The sequence below is a fragment of the Astatotilapia calliptera genome, chromosome 20, assembly GCF_900246225.1.
Source record: "Astatotilapia calliptera chromosome 20, fAstCal1.2, whole genome shotgun sequence".
In the NCBI taxonomy this organism is placed as follows: domain Eukaryota; kingdom Metazoa; phylum Chordata; class Actinopteri; order Cichliformes; family Cichlidae; genus Astatotilapia; species Astatotilapia calliptera.
Window position 1 is genome coordinate 29308939 of NC_039321.1, and position 18641 is coordinate 29327579.

Consider the following 18641-nt stretch of genomic DNA (forward strand, 5'->3'; position numbering starts at 1 on the left):
TCTCTAAAAACAAAAGAGTGTGAACACATGATATTTGAAATAGATTTTTTTGCAGCTTGTCAGCCCACAGAGCAGCCCTGGCAAACCGCGCTGATGTTACATAGAACATTTGAGCACCGGGGGATTAGCCAGTTCTTAGTTTCCAGGATGCTGTATGAAACTAGCAGCGAGGAAAAGAAAACAGGAAGGAGACGAAAGACGAGTGTGAGAAGAATGCTTGTGGATCATAAAAATGTGACTCTAGGCTGTGATGATTTAATCTGAAATGTATCCAGACCAAGACATTTTTTGAATTATTGTGAAAATGGGTGGAAAGCTAGAGAGAAGAAAAGTGCCCCCCCCCCCCCCCCCCTTTTTTTAACAACAAACTTCAGCTAAGCGTTGGCATCTCTGATAGATGCCAGTTTGTTGTCCCCGTGTTGTATTCTTGCCATCATACAGCTTTCACTGTATGACCTGACAGCTGTATGAAGAAGCACATAAAAACTACTGATGTTGTTTACTATTTGATGAAATAAAAAGAGCTATTAAACGTGCGTCAGTTTGCGAGATTGAGTGTGTGAATCTCAACTCACAGGTCTGTGTGTGTGTGTGTCTGTGTGTGTGCGTGTGTGCCAGCTTAAGAAAATAAACCTGACGTCTCCATTGGAGGAATAGCTTTTAAACCAATAAACATAGTAATGAAAATCATTCAAAATAGCCAGAAATGTGAAAGCATGGTTTCTTTCATGAGACAGGAAAAAGAGTGAAGTGTTAGACAGAGGAGGAGGAGGGAGGAGGGAGGACGCTGTGTGTTTATGGAGAGCGTAGCCAGCAGCACAGATTGACAGGAAATGGTGTCTTTTTTGCCTGCTGGGCTGTACCACTTGTACTGCTTTGACAGGGGGAGATGAATGTGAGGAGCTCACAGACTGAAGCTATTCTATTATCATATATCTCCCATTGTATCACGCTGTTTGCTTTAGCCCAGCCAGAGTCCATCCCTCTGCTGAGCAACAGTTAGGACCAGTGTCAGGCTTTTTCATTGACCTCACACTGCCCATTGATTTCCTTTGATTCACTGCCACTCTCAGGGCACTGCAATTTTTTAAGCTGAATTGTTTTTTTTTAATCAGTGCACAGAAAAACCATTGTTATAATGAAGGTTAAATGTGTAGGGTATACGTTTTAACTGTGAATCCACAACCACTAAAATATTCAGCTGCCACGAGGCTTTTTTACTGCATTAAAATCATTGCTTGAACAACCTGATCGACGCTGCTTCCTTGGACGTCTTTTGCTATTTCTACGTCGAGATATAAATCACAAGCAAGGTCAAGTAAACCTGTGAGAAGTGTGTCCAGCACATGGTGTGTTTGTATATTGGAGATATTTGTCTGTGTAAATGCACTGCGGGGATTGAGCAAGGCAGCCCTCATTCATCACTGTTAAAGCACTTCCAGAGGGAGCGACAGAAAGAACTGCCCATCCTCTGTTCCCTCAAACAGACAGAGGAGAGGGAGGGATTTACCCTGGCATCTGGTTTCTGGGTTCAGCCACAGCACAATGTTCTTTCTCTTTCTCTCTCTGGCTCTCTTTTTGACACACACATACACGCCCGGGCCAGTGGCTGGACTTTAATATGGTTATGATTAGAGACGGGGGCTCAGTGAAGGGAGGGAGGGGGAAAGGGGGTCTTATTTACTGCAGGGAACTGGGGGAGGTGCAATGTAAAGAAAGCCAGAGACAGGGACCAGATCTGAATGGAAGACGGTGGGGTTGGGGTAGGTGGGGGCACTGTTTGCATTTAGGGCTGAAATATGAAAAACAAAAAATCGTGTGTTCAAAAAAACAAACAAACAAACAAAAAAAAGCACAAGAAGAATGGGGAATAAAGTTTTGTGCTCCAGCCAGATCAGTTCTTACTCCAGTGCAGACTCTGCTGGACGGCCCCTTACACCTCCCCTCCTCCTGGGTTCCTCTCTCTCTGTCCCTCCCTCTCTGGCATTCTCTGTCTTTCTCTCCACCCCCTCTTGCAGCGTCATGCCAAAGCAGTTGGTTCACTCCGCCGTGTCTGGGGCTCAGCGAGAGCTGCGAGAGGCTGTTATTTAGGTCTGTTACAGCAGACTGGGAGCAGCTCACCCAGGGGCAGGGGGGAGAGGAGAGAGTCAGAGTCACGCTCAGCTCAGCCAGTCAGGAACCATATCTGCATTCCAGCTGAGAGGGAAAAAGGAAAACTCCAGCATCGGAAGGAAAAGACAGCAGAGAGAGAGTGACAGCGCGAGATAAGTGAAGGGAGGGAGAGGAAGGTAGTGAATCTAGATAGCTGTTGCTGCTGTGAGCTCTTGTCACTGCTTCAGTGAGTGACGTGAGCAGTGGAAGCAGGGTAGGACACAGGCAGGACTGAGGGCTCTCACTGATTTTTGCCGAGGGTGGGGGGTACCATGTTCGACTGTATGGAGGCTCTGGGAATGGGCCCCCGTCAGCTCTATGATGTCACCAGCCGTGGTGCATGCATGCTGCGGAAAGCGAACCCCTTTTTTGCCGGGTTGGACCCCTTTGCTTGGACGAGCACTGCCAGTGTTCAATGTAAGTGGCATCCTGTTTGGATTCTTCTATGACACAATCATGTTTCCCCCTCTCTTCTCACTCTCCTTTTCTTTCGGTCACTCCTTCCTTCATTTTCTCATTGCTGGCTTGTTTACCCCTCAGGGCTCGGCCAAGGGGGCTGCTGTCAGGGGCTACAGAGCAACACAGGAAAAGACAGAGACAATCCTCTCCTCTCCTCCTCTCCTCTCCTCCTCTCCTCTCCTCTCCTCTCCTCTCCTCTCCTAGCCCACAGCCAGTTTGAGCTGCTCAGCCATCTGAAAAAAATTCTCTGCTATGATATTATATGCACTGTGTGTTGGGTTTTTAAAAAATGTGCTTGTGTGTATTCGTCTGTGTGGTGAGTTTGTGAGTTTGAGCCCACAGAGTCAAGTTTCAGTAACAATGTTTGCCACCTGGGGTTTGACCTTGCCAGGTGCTGCATACTAGAAAAGGAAAAGGTTTTGGTGAGTGACAGGAAGAGATGACAGTGACGTGTCAGATGTACTCTATCTGGTTTATTGTCTATTCACAGCATGAGTTTAACACTAGAAGTGAGGTGTCTGATGAATTTCACATGAAAAGTTAATGACAAATGTTGCCTGTTTTTAATAATACAGTTAGTTAATAATAAGTTTTGCTGGGCCTGCTGCAGTCTTCATAGGTCAGAGGTTTGTTTATGCTGCTGGATACTAGATGGATAATGATATTCCTCCAGAGCCAAACAGCCATGAATTAGTAAGCGGATTAATTATTTAGCAGATAAATGTATGAATAAATAATAATACATACAAATCTCAAGAAAGCAGAGATATATTCTGGCCAACGTTCTCTTCTCTCTTTTGCTCGTTGCATCTATCCACTTCATTCCCCCCCCCCCCCCCCCCCCCCCTCCCTTCTTCTGCCGCTGACTTCAGACAAGGCTCTGACTCTAACAACAACTGGGGTCCATTTTCATCTACTTCCAGGGGGCTGCTACTGCTGTGAGAGAGTGTGTGAGAGTGGAAAGGAGTGGGGGTGTGGGGTGTGTATGCATGGTATGGTGGGAGAAGTGTGGAGGGAGCCAAGCCAGATATGACAGTGGAAAAACAATCAAGAATATAAGAGGAGCCGGAGCGATCAGATAAGCAGCTTAACTTTGCTCTCGATTTTTCAGAGCTGCTTGAAAGTGTTTTCAATTTTTTTTCATGCTCTTCCGTTTGTTCGTCCTCCCTTCTTTTTTGTGCCTTTTTACTTCCTTGGGGGGGGGGGGGGAGTCATCTGTCTTCATTAATCGTGAAGACACCAGCATTTCAGTGGCCGTCATGCACACTGGCTGAGCTTTAATGAAGACAGATGCCCTGTCAGTGGAGGCTGAGGCCAGAGGGGACTCCAGCCACGCCAGCCTGCTCTGCTTAGCTAGGGGAGCCCTGATGATAACAAGATGAGATTTGTTTATTTAATCAATCAGGCCTCTATGGTCCTTTCCTTTTAACCCATTCACACACATGCACACATTTAAAAATTAGGCCTCAGATTCCTGAAGTATATTTTTCTTTCAGGTCTTTGTTCCACACAATCAAAGTTAAAAAAAGGAAAGGGGAAAAAAAAAGTCCAGGGACGCTGCCCTGAGGGTGAGAGATCTAAGTTAGCAGAGCAGAGCAAAGTGGCTGGTGTGGTGTACTGTTTCAAACCCAGTGTGCCCAATAACCTTTGTAAACAAAGCTGTCCTATCCCTGCACAAGGAGCCATAATGCCCCTCTTTACTGAAGCAGTTGCCTCCCATTGTCCTCATCAATGAAGCTGATGAATTGATGTTTGAGTCTGATATCTCATTAAGCCAGCCCAGCTGCACAACAGAGGGACCTGTCTGGCTCTTAATGCCACAGTCACACAAGCACGCACACTGCACACCAAAATAGCCACTGTGTTTGTAAAGCAAGTCACCTGGCCCTGGATTAATACAATAATATACTGTTGTCACACAGGTTTTTTTTTTTTCCATTTGTAAAAAGAATTCAACTCTTTAGCAATGCTCTCTACAATGTGAGGATTAAAAAAAAAACAAGGTTTAGCAGAAATGCAAAAACAGTTTTTCTCTGATAACCTGTGTGGAGAATGTGCAGAGAAAATGTTTGTCTGCCCTAAATCTTTCACAAAATGAGTATAACCTCCTCTCTTTGCAGTAAATCTTCAGCGGTGATAAGTGTCTCTGCTGTTGGCCATTAGCCAGGGACAATCAGAGGACTTAAAAGTGTGTGGTCAGTTTTCTTGTTTTTTTGTTCAGGAGTGGGAGACCTTAATGTCAGAGGTTAGGCAGAGGCTACAGCCTGGCCAATGTCAGATCTACTGCATGTGTGGTAAGCTCGTCAGCTTGCTGAAAAGGAGACTCTTTCAACCAGCTTGGCTTGTGTAATGCTCTTAAGTGCCTTATGCCACAGAGCTGGTACTACATCTGAGCTGGCCTACACATAAGGATAATGGACACTGATTTAGTCGTACGTCAATGAGAACTGAATTAGTCAACTGCCAGGGAAGCCATTTGAGACAGCCTATGCCGACAAATCCCCTCTCTGTCAATGTTCATTTGCTTAGAAGAATGAGGCAATTACGTTTAGCAGTTCTCCAGGGTCAAAAGAAGGGAAAGTGTTTTTTCTCACCAAAGTACACTCTTAGCTCGATGTTTTTGAGCACACTTTGGATTGTAAGTCTAACAAACGGTATATATAAGAGCTGGACATGACAGTAACAGATTGCTTGAGCAATTTGTCACTATGTGTGTCTTCACACACACACACACACACACGGGCGCACACGCTTCTTTGTTTTCCCTTAATGTGCTGTTCAAATGTGAATTGAGGGGCTAATTGAAATGGGGGGTATAGATCTCGGCAGCAGCGGTAGAGAAATAAGAGCTTCCTGTGACCGCTGGCACATTCTGGCCCGATCATTTTCTCCCTGATAGAAGTCTGCAGTTATTTCATTATAATTACAAAAGATTCAATTAAAAGATTAGAATGCCTGAGGGGGCAGGGCTGGAAATAGATGGTGGTATGTTGGTTAGTGGGTGATGTGTGTGTTTGTGTGTTGGAGAGAAAGAGGGAGAGTACTTACACTTCTAATCATTGTCACTAACGTCACGTGTTTATATCGCTGATTTTCTCAAGATAATGTCAAAACAATGTGCTCAACTTTAAAGGAATAAGCCAGTCCAGGGTCAATGAGTTGTAATTGATATGAAGGAGCGAACAAACGTTAAGCAGGCTGCAACTAAATTAACTTTTTAAACAAAAAAAAACATTAAGCTAGAAATGTGAAAAAAAAACTGGCATCAAAGAAAAGTCTGTTTTTGGTTTTTGATCGCAAGCTTTAATTATAAAAAGTACCTCATTTAAAGTGCACTCTAAACTGTCAGGCCTGCACTACAGTGTAATAGGCTCTAAATTATTTATTAATGTGTTGAGGAATACAGTGTCCTGCGTGATATAATACAGTAGCTCAAGCAGCTGCAGTAGTCCTTGTTTTGTAATAAATAATACATAGCATCAGAGCCAAGATGGTTATTAAATAAAATCGCAGGCCTGTTGGTTCATTCTAACCTTACAACAGTTTATGTTACATGTTATATTACGCTGTGGAAATCATTTTAATAGGGTGAAGCCATTTTTGGTGTCAGACCTGCTGGGCTGCAGTATCACACCACCTTGTTCACAGATCTCTGTCAGCCCTGCAGTAATAGCTGAGCCCATTAATAGGCAGCGCTGTCTATAAATAAACAGATTCAATCCTAGCAGTTGCTTCAAGTTTTTTCCACAGAGCCCCCTCCTGTGCGTGGTTTGACTTATGCATAAATCAGAGAGTGTTAACCTATGCTTGTGTGTGTGGTGCCTGTATGCGGACTCCTCTGATCAATGTATGTTCAAGTTTACGTGTCCACTTGGCTGCTGTTGGGCACCCAGACTGCTGTGTCAAAAGCAGAGACGGACAGTGTGCCAAGCTGGATTCCTCAGGCCTGTGCTGGAATCTGGCTCCGCTCTAACAGCAGTTTATAGCCCCTCAGCAGCGTCAGTCGCACCGCTGTAAATAAAACTCGTCAACCGAATGTCAGTCCTTGAAAGGGCTGTTTTTGTTTTCCTGTCCGTCGTGTTTAAACAGTATTTCACAAGAGCGAGTACTCTGAAATTTTACGTGGACTCGTGACGAGCTGACGATTTGTGGATCGCAGCACGATAAACGTGACTGTTATGAGGCAACTGGGCTAGCAGTTTGCGTGAGCTCCAGATCAGTATAAAATCTGGACTTTTGTGAGTTCTTTCACAATAGTTTGCTGGTCCCAGAGGTATTGTGGCTGCCCACCCTAACACCCGTGTCTGGCTGCTGCTATTGTAGCTGTTTACTGAGAACAGCTCTTTGCCTGCCAGGCACATTTTCCGTTGCACAAAGGCGTGGACATTTGGCAAACTATGCATACTTACGTGCGTGTGTGTGCTGTATTAGTGCATGCACCTGAAAGAGTTTATTTCACTGGTGAGCATGTGATGTACCACTGCACAAGCATGTTTGTTTATAGCATAGAAGAGTGTGCATGTAAGCTCAGAGCTGTGTGTGAGCTGGCTGTGGAACGAGCAGTTCTGTTACCAGCGTGTTATTGACTGACGGCTTGGCTCGAGTGTTGCTACGGGCTCGGCGTTAGAAGAAGTGGAGCCCTCGTATAGCCAAGTCGGGTCTAGAAACCCAGACGAGTCCAACTGTCCTCCTCCTGTGTATGTGTGAATGGGTTGTGTTTACGCAGCCGACAGCGTTTGGCAGGGAGTGGTGAGCGGCTGGTGTAGTACAGCTATTATCTGGGCTCAGGGGTGGAGAGAGATGGATGAGGACTTGGCCTGGAGTGGGTGGAAGGAGGGGAGGACCGAGGGGAGGGAGGGAGGCAAATTGGTGTTGTTTTTCCCTTTGACATTAGTCAAATTCTGCCAGTGCGCATATGTGCAACTGACATGACCATCCTTCTGGAAATGGTGCATGAGTTCATTTGTGTACACTTGCATTAGCTTGTATTGTTTGTGTTCCTTGTGGGTGTATTTTGCTGTAAGGAGGAACAGGTGTGTGTGCGTGTAAGCTGGCATGCCTGTAATTGTGAGCCTAGCTGACAGTTTGGGACTTTTTACAGAAAGAAGATGAATGCCAGTGGAGAAATTAACAGATGTCTGTTTGAGTGCGTGTGCGTTTACGAGTGCACATGAAACCAGGTTATTGGAAGAAATCAGGTTAAACCAGGAAACAGGAGAATGTGTTCACATTGTCAGAACTTTACATACAGCTGGTCAGTAATCAGATTTCTCTGCTCTGTTGTGTTTTTTAACTGATACCGTCACACTATACAGTTTCTCCTCTTGTCTCTCAGTATTAGGAATAATCTGCCTGTTAGCTGCTCTGACTTATTCATTGTAGCTTTGTTTTTAGGCAGATTTAGGATATTTATACTTTGGATAAAAGAACAGTTTCAGCATTCATCTTTTCTTTCATCCCACTGTATTGCCTTTCCAGTGCTGCGTTTCCTGTTCCCCGTTCCCTCTTTGGCACGCACACTTGTAATATCCCTGTTAATCCTGTTAATCCATTTAAGTGTAAACTAGAGTCTGCAAAATAAGGTTTCATTCAAAATCAGGTTACTCCAGAAAAAGAACTACTACCAGGTTACTAAAGTAATGTTAACACACTTACTGTTTCTCTGGGCCCCTAGAGTCAACGTTTTGCTCTAAATCTGACACAAGAAGTGCATTCTCACCTAGACACGTGAGAGACACTCTTAAGCACAAAAAAGCAGCACATGCTCTTCAGTGGCTACACAGGAGCAGATAATATGTCCATGTCTCCACCATAGCTTGACCTGTGAGTGAATGGGTACTTGCAGTAGCCTGTTATCACGCCTGGATTTATAAACTTCTGCCTCACGGTAAGAACATCTCCCATTTGCCATAAAACACTAGAGACAAAACCAAACAGACAGACGGACAGCCAGTTTGACAGGAAACAATCCAGCAAATGAATTAGGGGCTGTTTGGGATGATTTCTCGCCTGTTTAGGAATGCTCGATCGACTCAGGTTAGCTGCTGTTAAGGGAACTGACTGGCTGGGTATTGCTTACGTTCCCAGTGATGTGTTCATTCAGTGGTAATTGTCAAAATGTACCTTTAATACTTCATGTATTAGTCTTATGTGGAACTTTGTTTTGTGACACCTCTAGAGACCGTAATGGAAGGAAATGAATCACTGTGTGGCTCAAAATCTGGCTGTCACATCAGTCATCTGAGTGCCTCCACCCAAACGGAGTTGGGCAACCTGTTGGCGGTTTGCTGCCAAGCAAAAGTGAAAAACTCTGATATGCATCATTGCTTCACTGAGACACTCAAAGCAGAAGTTTCTCAGAGTGGCTTTAATACCTTACAGGATCTGTGGTTTTATGCCAGTTGAAGAGTTACTACTTATGCATAGATTGCTCACTCAGAAGTCAGGAAGCCACAGTCATTTTGTCACTGCTCTGCCAGTTTTGATCTTAGTCTCTCTGAGTTCTTCCTTCTTAACTTCTTCCAAGTGACTGTATAGAGGAAAATGCTGCGATAATGTGTATTTGGCAGAGTAAACTCACAACAGAAATCAGTTAAAAAGCTGGGTGCATGATTTTTAACATTTTTTTTTTAACAGTGATCTGCATCCTATGTAACGCCAAGTGAAAAGGCAAGAGAAACCGCTTTGTGTAGTGTGTGCAAACTCTTTGGCGTGGACATTTACATGTTGAGTGGAAATGAACTGTGTGCTGCTAGTCGTGGGCGTGTTGTTCCTTCCAATAGGAGGTTTGCGTTTGCGTGCTTTGGTGTGTGGTGCTTCCCCAATGTGCCGGAGTGAATACTACTGTTGTTGTTTACATTATCCGCCTTTCCACTCACTTCCTCTGACAGAGCAAGGCTGCAGCCACGGCTGGGCTACTTCTACTTTTGTAGGTTTCTATTGTTGTGGGGAGGAAGCAATAGCAATTGAACGAGCGCTAGTGGCCTTGCCAAAGACAGGCAGGTGAGAGCCAGGGCTACAGATGGTGAGAGGAAGTCTGGGAGGACGAGAAACAACCCGAGGATCAAAGACTCAGGGTTTCCCTCGATGACTGCTTTCTCCTCTCTCTTCACCTCGCCTGCGCACCTGTTTCTGCTCTCTGTCTGCTCCCTTGCCTGCCTGTGAACTGTCCTGTCTTCTTGACATGATCAGTGGCCCAGCACTGTGCTGGGTTGCCAGGTTTGGGTTCACTCCTCAGTCACTGGAGGTGAGCTGTGCTCCTCTGTGGTGGGCAGATGAAGAGTCAGCTGGAGCTCACGGCAGGGATGAGGAGGTGCATTTTTTCCACAGATCTGCACTTGACTGTCTGGTTTTTCCAGCGCTGGTCATAAAAGGCCACTGACTGTCTGAAATATTTTTATTGACGTTATATTTTCTTCATTTTTTCCTTTCCTTAATACCGTCTTGCACTGGTTTGGTACAAGGACATTTGAAGGAAATTTTATTTGCTGGGTTCATTGGGGACAGGCGGCTCAGCAGACGAGTTTGTCTGTTTGAAAGCAGCTTGTGTGTTTGTTGACAGGGCTGTGTGGTGCAGGAAAAGGGGGGTGCACGCTGCCAAATGTTTGCTTGCTGACTCCATCAAGAAAATATCAAAAGGCCCTTTATGAGGTGCTGTAAAGAAGACCAGGTGTTTTGAGAACACCACCAGACTCCAAGGGTAATTCCACTTTTTAAAACATGCCCCGGGGATACATTCTTGTCCCACCTGCTGCCTTTCCTGCTTTTTTCATTTTTAGAGGAAAAAGGGGTAAAAAAGAAAAAGATTAAAATGTGCCTTGGCAGCAGCTTGTGTGCCATGTCACATTGTGTCATTCTTCAAAAGTCCACAGTTTTGTCATTAGTACTGACAGAAGCCATGAGCAAATGGGAAAATGTTTTTACTCAACATGCTGGTCTGGCGTCAGATCGCATGCATGCGTCACAAATGTTTATCGATGTTTGTCTCATTGCTTTCTTCTGGTTCCCAGAGAATGGGTTTAATTCCCTTCAGGAATGTGTTTCTTAATATCTATTTTCAAATCTCAAACCCGAGCCATCTCCTGATTGGCTGTCTTCTTTTCCTATATAGTGATGCCTCTTTACAGGCGTGTTAGTGTGTCAGTCTGTGGGAGACCAGGTGATGAGCTTTCTGACAGCTGTTGAAAGGCGTTGCTACTGCTCATCACCTTTAATGAAAGTCCCCCCTCCCCTGTCAACACAGTCAGGAATTCCTCCCATTTTTCTCAGTGGTTTTTTTCCTCCACTTCTTTGTTTCTCTCGGTTATAGGCCGGTGCCATTTTGAGTGCTTGTGTATATATATATATGGGTTATATATAGGTGAAACAGAATAGCAATGGGAAATGAGAGCACATGTATGGAGGTGTAGCAGTAAGGGATACTGAGAAGTGGCTACAAAAGCCAGTGACGAAGATCCTCCGGAAACGCTGGTACTGAAAAGAGGAAGGAAGCAGGTCTGTTGTGTGGGACCTTGTAGCAGAAGCCTCAAGAGTGATAGCAGGAAGACATGGGCAAAACAAAACAGAGAAGGAGAGTATTATGTGCTGGCACCACTGACAAGGGTGTGGTACTACTTTCTTTTCCTCTTTCATGAAACCCATTTCTTTACAGAAACCTATTCGTGTGCTGATGGTCGGTCAGTCGTACCCTATGGTGCTGTAGCCTCTGCCATGGTGTAGAGGGCCAAAGGCACCCTTGAAAGCCCCACCTAGTGTGCCAGCAATTCTCCCAGCCCACTGTTCACCATCCTCTCCCAATCTGCTGTCCTTCTGCCACTACTCTCTGCCCAGTCCCCAACCCTCTTTTCACATTGAACCCTACTGTGTGCCCCTCTCTCCCCCTCTGCCTCAAAGTCTCGACAAGAGGTACAACTTTACAGGATCTTTAGTGAAAATAGAGGTGGAGACAAAGGCCACGCATGCCCGTGCATGCAGTTTAGCACTAACAGGGAAAACATCAACAGAGTGAGTCGCACACATAGAGGAGGGGGTGTTTTAATGGGGACTGGAATTCAGTGGTGCACTGTTACAAACAGTCCGGGCATTTGCAAGTGAAATATACACTACAGAGACAGAGCAGAGCCGCTGGCTGGAGTTGCACGTGAATGCTGGACAAGCACAAAAATAAACACCTACACGTATCCTACAGATGTATTGCACTGTGAGTGCACTGGGCCCAGAAAGAATACGTCTAAGCGTTTGCTCTCACATGCCAAGGCTGGAACTTTTGGAGCAGTGTCGCACTGAAGATTCAATCACTCCAACAGGTCACGTACTCAAAATCTGCAAGCCTATTGTGAAAGAATACTTGTTACAGTGCCAGAATGTCATATGCTGCTCAGTTAAGAGGAGTGTGTTGCAACACAAAACAGGAGCTGCATAGTCATGCGTTTGCTCACATACATTAGAAACACTCCTTTTTTCCAGCTGAGTGAACAGCAGGCAGCCTCAGTGTTGCCAGGAAGTCTTCTGATTATTTCTTTAGTGTTTCTCCTTGTTCTGGCTTTCTTTTCTCTTCTGTTGGATCTCTTGATACTAAAGGGAGTTTGCTTGGCTCGGTTAACTTGACCTAGAATTCACTGTAATTGACCTAGTTGAATTCACCTTCAGCTACACAGCTATTTCTGTCTTGTGCAGTTATATTTCACATCTAATGAGGCTGTGCTGAATGCTGCAATGCTCATCCCATCACGCTCAAGTATTTTAGTGTAATGTTGCTGTGTGTTTGTAGTTTGTAGCCACTGAGTGTGTTTATGGGACCAACTTGCTCAGTGGCAGGGGGACCACTTGTGCACAGCAATGCAACACGGGATCCGAGAATAAACTGATACTTAGCAGGAAGCTAACAGTGACTGTTGATAACTTAGCTATACCTTCTTCTTGCCTTTCTTTTTCTTCTTCTCCTCCCCCAACAGCAGCACCCATACCACCTACCCCACTCCTCTTCTCATCTGTCTGTCATCAGCTCACAGGCCTTAGACAGCGGATTGTCATGCAAATGGTGCCCCAAGCCTCAAAGCGCTGATAAGGAGGGCCTCTCATTTCACTGGGCTTTGTTTTCTAAACAGTGATGAGCTGAGTTGAAGAGACTGAGAAAAGGGGCTCGGGGTAGCTTTCTGAATGGGCCCTCTGACTGTGGCGCCCTGGGGTAAGTGGTACAGGGGATTTGAATGGAGTAGGCTGAATGAGGCAAAGTCTTGGAGGTGGATTCAGGAGTCATGTTCTCTGGCAGGAACCAGGTTCAACGTGTTGACAGAGCCTGATGTATTTTGTCTGTCACCGCTGCCCGGGTTTTCTCCAAGATGGACTTTCTGTGTTTGGCCCGCTTTCTTTATCCATTTAGACGGTGTCAGTCAGTGTTCGTTACTTGACGCCACATATGGTTTGTCCTTTTCTAAGGGGTTGTCAGCGCTCGGTTTGGAGCCTCATTTGCTGCTGTTATTATTGCATAAACAGTGGTTCATGGTGCGTTCAGAGGGTTTCTGTTCTCCCACTGACCCTGCCGTTTTGTTACATTCTGGCCAAGGAGATATGAGACTTGCTGTAGAAACATTCAGGGGGCGTAAACTTTGGATTTTAGATTGATTTGTGCATTTGGCTTTGGGATTGGTCTAAAAACTAATGGAAAACATCTTTGACTTGAGCAAAATGAGGTTTTCAAAGGAGGACTGCGGATTTCTGAAGAGTCGCATATGAAAAACAGATGTTTAGGCAGCAGGCAACAAATAAAAAATGTCTGATGTATTTCTGTTACTATCATTAATGAGGTAGTTGCAGGCCAGTCAGAGCAGCTACAGCAGAAGTAGTAGTAATCGTCAACTTGGTCTTGAACAAGACTTGCCCTCAAGAGCAACTTTGTCCTCCCCCTCTCCCCCCCTCCCCTTCCCCTTTCTCTGTTTTATATCAAATTCCTCTTTTTACGCCCTCTTTTTTTCTCTCCTTTTTGAAGTCTCCTCTCTCTAGTAAAAAAAGCCATGCTGGTGGTTTTTGATTCTGCTTTGGGTGTGAGAGGGGGGAGTAAGTTGGGTGGGGGGGTGGGGGGGTTGTAGGTTAAGTTTAGGCAAGTCCTCTGTGCTTTCCATTGAAGGTGCTGGGGAGAGGTGGGGGCAGTAAAAGTTAGAATTTTAGAGCCTGCCTGTTTTTTATTTTATGATTGGCTTTTTTTCTCTCTTGCTCTCTTTTTACGGGCTGTGAGCTACAGCTGGTGGTGTGAATAGCTGCCCAAGGTGACTGAGTCCCAATAAAGTGCAGGCCAGCCGGGCTGGGGCCTCCAGTCCAGCCATGGGACTGCCTTTATAAGCCAACTTACGAGCCTAGTCCTCTGTTAAAACCTGGCAGGGCTGCACTGAGGAATTTAGGGCCAGGAAACAAGAGAAAAATAGGGTTTGTGTGTCAGGGGATGGTGGTGGGATGCAGAGTAGGGGGTTGAAGTTAGAGGGTGACCAAGGGTGAAACTGTTTGTGTGCAAGTGTGTGTTTGTGGTTTTGTGGCATGTGTGGTTAGCATCTTATATTTCTCAGGGGGAGTATGGAATCCATACCCTGCACACTTGAACCTTCCAAAAGAGCCTATATGGGGTCCACTTTGGAATATAATGAAGTGTAATGTACCATATCAAGTATGTGACTCGAGTAAGCACTGATGTCACAGCTGTGCCTCAGTTTTTGAGACATAGAATCAGGGCTCTGCACCAGCTTTGCGTGTCCGTGCATTTGTCATGTGCCTGTGCTGTGCGTGCAAGATGTTCACACGAGATGTTGTCAATGTGTGGAATGAGGAAAAGCCAGCTTTGACTCTTGACTTTTCTCAACTCATTAGCTCGCTCTGTTACCTGCCCTTATCAAAGAACCTGTCAGACACTGTCAGTTACATCTTAGTGATGTAAAAAGCAGTTTTCTCACAGCTGCCAAAGAGCCCTTCTTCTCTTATTTATTGTCTTTACATAGACAAGAGTTATATGCGAAGACAATATGACAATATGTTCTATGCGATATCCCCAAAGGGCCCCTGAGTTTGGCTCCTTAGTGATAATTGGTACCAGGAAATGGGAACACTTGATAGTTCATATGTTATTTATCTTTTGAGACTTAAATGTGTCTCACTCCACGTCCAGGCAAAATGTTTACCAAGCGAGCATGACTGTTAATCAGTGTCTGTTGGTGGAACCTCAGTCATATCTGCCGTGTCATTTCTTAGTGTGGTTATCTATCCACATCTGCTACATGTATTCACAACTCCACATGTGGCCTTTGCAGAGTTAGTAATAGTTGTACGATAATGATTAGTAACTGATCATGTGCTCCACTGTCTTTTCTTTCCATGTTCACAGCGGTGGAGACCCAGAGCAACAGCTCAGAGGAGATGGTACCCAGTTCTCCGTCTCCACCTCCCCCACCTCGAGTCTACAAGCCCTGCTTTGTGTGCCAGGACAAGTCCTCCGGGTACCACTACGGGGTCAGCTCATGTGAAGGCTGCAAGGTGAGAAGAACCAATCTTTTGAACACTGGGTTTTCTGAAATAGAAAAAAATTTCGATTCTCTATTTTGCATTCACATGATAAAAGAGGGATGGACAAAGGGCAGGCTGAAAGAGATACAGCGATATGTCACAGCCTTTATAATGATAACTGTATTGCACATTCTCCCTTGCCCTCTTCCCTTTTGTGTCTTGCTTCCTGATGTTCCAGGGTTTCTTCCGTCGCAGTATCCAGAAGAACATGGTGTACACTTGCCACCGAGACAAAAACTGTCAGATCAACAAGGTCACACGCAACCGTTGTCAGTACTGCAGGCTGCAGAAGTGCTTCGAGGTCGGCATGTCCAAGGAAGGTGAGTCCCCCTCTGTTTGGAAAACAGGGTCACTCTCTCACTTGCACATAGAGACTGAGAAACTAGGCAGCAAAGACAGAAGCAGATGATGAGCCCACCAGGGGTGGTGATCAGGGTGAGGCTGGGCACTGTACCAATCATATGACTAATCCCTTTACAAAATGAATCTGACTTCCTGTTTCACCACAAAACCTCGCCCCTCTGGCCAGCACACAGACACTGCTTTCATTCATAAAGACAACACGGGAGAAAACAAGATTTGGGAGTTTTGACCAACGTATTGAGAACAGGATTCACGCCATTTGCGCAATCAGAAACACCAGCTTGTTGGGGGGGGGCCTTTTTATTTCAACCTTTTGTGTAGCCAACTGCGTGTAAGTGGCAGTTTCTTGCCCTTCATGAAGCCCGGGGGACATGTATGTGGGTGTAATGTTTGTGTGGGATGTGTGTTAAGACCGGGATCACATTGTGCCTCTGCTATTACTGGATATCCTGAGAGGAAGGAAAGTATGGGAGGAGGAGGAGGAGGTGGGAGAAGAGGCAGAGAGAGGGAGAGAGCGTACTGGCTTATGTGCACCGGTCAAGTGGATAGAGAGATGGACAAGGAAGCCAGCGGGTGATAAGAAGGAGATAGCCAGTGTCCGTGCCGGGCCTCAAGGAAATATGTTAATGCTGTTAAGAGCAGAAAGGTTCTGGTTTCCACTAGCGTGTAACATCTCCTTGGCAGCAGTGAAAGACACTGAGCATGAATGCTGAGTTTGTTTTCAAATGTCATTACAGATAGATTAAATTAACTTTCTGTATGAGCTTTAACATTGTATGTGGAACTAATTTTGTTTTCTCCCCTTTACATAGCGGTGCGCAATGACAGAAACAAGAAGAAGAAAGATGTGAAGGAGGAGGTTGTTCTTCCGGAGAGCTATGAGCTAAGTGGAGAGCTAGAGGAACTAGTCAATAAAGTCAGCAAAGCTCACCAAGAAACTTTCCCATCACTTTGCCAGCTGGGCAAATACACCACCGTAAGTCGTGCACATAAACCCCTATCTTTCACTGCTGCATTTGGAAACTGTCTCTCAGCTACGTCAGCAGTGAATGCTCCCAGATTGCATGCTTATGAAAATTCGCAGTAACTTTCCCAACATAGTGGTGGCCTAACTAATGCAGTTCCCCATTAAGCCATCTGTGTGGCCTCGGAATGATTGATGCAACATGTAAATGGAATTCTTTCCCCACAGTTGACTGATGTAAAATGTAAATGTGAGGCTCGGTGAATCTTGCCTTTGATACAAACGTGGTTGCACACCTCCTCTTGTATGACATGCTGAACTGTGGGTGTTTTTGTTTGTTCAGAACTCCAGCTCGGACCATCGAGTCCAGCTCGATCTAGGGCTATGGGACAAGTTTAGTGAGCTTTCCACCAAATGCATCATCAAGATAGTAGAATTTGCCAAGCGGCTGCCGGGTTTCACCAGCCTCACCATCGCTGACCAAATCACTCTGCTTAAGTCCGCCTGCCTGGACATACTGGTGAGGAGCTTTTGTTTTCCCTTCTGCCCTCTTCACTCACTTTTTGTAAATAAATGATTCTGTCAAAGCTTATGCTGAAATATGGGTATGCTTCCACCCGGTGGTAAGAAGTGGCAGTGCATTCAAGTTTGGCCAGATAATGCAAAATCTATCATATATACACAACCAGACTGGAGTAGTTGGCTACCATTTTTAGCTACTGCAGATATTTTTAGTGTTGTAAGAAGTCATATTACACTACTTTACATTTTATTTACATTTTTTAACGTTCAAAAAGTTTTACACCTTGTTTTGCTTTTCAGATGCTGAGAATCTGCACACGCTACACTCCAGAACAGGACACTATGACGTTCTCAGATGGCCTGACTCTGAACCGGACTCAGATGCACAATGCGGGCTTTGGGCCGCTTACAGACCTGGTTTTTGCCTTTGCAGGCCAACTTCTACCCCTGGAGATGGATGATACAGAAACCGGTCTCCTCAGCGCCATCTGCCTCATCTGTGGAGGTACTGCAGCATGCACCTACTCTTGATTGGTCTGTTATAAAGTGGAAAGGACTTTAACAAAATAAAAGTTAAACATAATTGATTTTTGTATGTAAGAGATTATTTAAAACTGTGCCATTTATTTAAAAAAAAAAGAGAGAATGAGAACATGTGTTTGCTGCTTTTTTCACTAGACCGCATGGATTTAGAAGAGCCCCAGAAAGTGGATAAGCTACAGGAGCCTCTGCTTGAGGCTTTGAAGATCTATGCCCGTCGTCGCCGCCCCAACAAACCCCACATGTTCCCACGCATGCTGATGAAGATCACTGATCTCAGGGGCATCAGTACGAAGGGTAAGAATGGAGAGAGTGCTTTCTAAGATTGAACTCTGTACACTTTCCCAAGGTCCTTGCCAGAAGAATACATCTTTTACAGGACACTCTACTAGTTCAGCTTCACTCTTCCTTTTATTCTTTATGATGTGTCCATGTATTTTGAGCCTTGCTTTCTATTTTCAGGTGCAGAGAGAGCTATCACTCTGAAGATGGAGATCCCAGGGCCGATGCCTCCTTTGATCAGGGAAATGCTCGAGAATCCGGAGGCCTTCGACGACCAAACAGAGAGCAATGAGAGCCCGCCGCCTCCACCACCGCCCCCACCACCACCCGCGCCTCCAGCCCTGGTTCTAAAGCAGGAGGCTGAGGATGAGGACGACAGCTGGGCCACCGAAAACGGCAGCGAGCCATCACCGGAAGAGGAGGACGAAGACGACGACGACGATGTGGGAGATGAAGATCGAGACAGGGGCTCGGACAGTGACGGGGAGCCCTGGGTGTTTTAACTTCCATAGATGGGTTGAGGAAAGGCCTTGCTCGGAGGGCGCAGTGAAAAGAGCATTTCACACACACACACACACACACACACACACACACACACACACACACACACACACACACACACACACACACGCATACAAGCATATAAGTAAACATACACATATATAGCACAACCTCATTCACTCTTCCACCTCAAGAAAATGCTGGCCTTCCCTTCTCCCTCTCTCTCTCCTGACTGCACATCACTGTGTCCTCCTCCACTGAGCACAGCAGAGCCTTAAGCGTATAAACATTTCTAACTCAGGCCACACGGTCC

The 18641-nt window shown here is 45.5% G+C and overlaps 1 protein-coding gene across 4 annotated transcripts in view; it reads left to right on the forward strand.

Moving 5' to 3' along the window:
- The window catches only part of rarga (retinoic acid receptor gamma a), a 50944-nt gene extending 32510 nt beyond the window's left edge, over positions 1 to 18434 (forward strand). For 3 of the 4 annotated variants that reach the window (XM_026153230.1, XM_026153231.1, XM_026153232.1), the window contains 7 exons: positions 14978 to 15126; positions 15335 to 15476; positions 16332 to 16495; positions 16827 to 17003; positions 17306 to 17510; positions 17684 to 17842; positions 18008 to 18434. In XM_026153230.1, the coding sequence (XP_026009015.1) occupies positions 14978 to 15126; positions 15335 to 15476; positions 16332 to 16495; positions 16827 to 17003; positions 17306 to 17510; positions 17684 to 17842; positions 18008 to 18330 (1319 nt within the window). In that variant the 3' untranslated portion in view covers positions 18331 to 18434. Of the gene's footprint in view, positions 1 to 2033; positions 2569 to 14977; positions 15127 to 15334; positions 15477 to 16331; positions 16496 to 16826; positions 17004 to 17305; positions 17511 to 17683; positions 17843 to 18007 lie in introns of those variants that run through there. The other variant, XM_026153233.1, reaches the window with a different exon arrangement.
- The last annotated feature ends 207 nt before the right edge of the window (positions 18435 to 18641 follow it).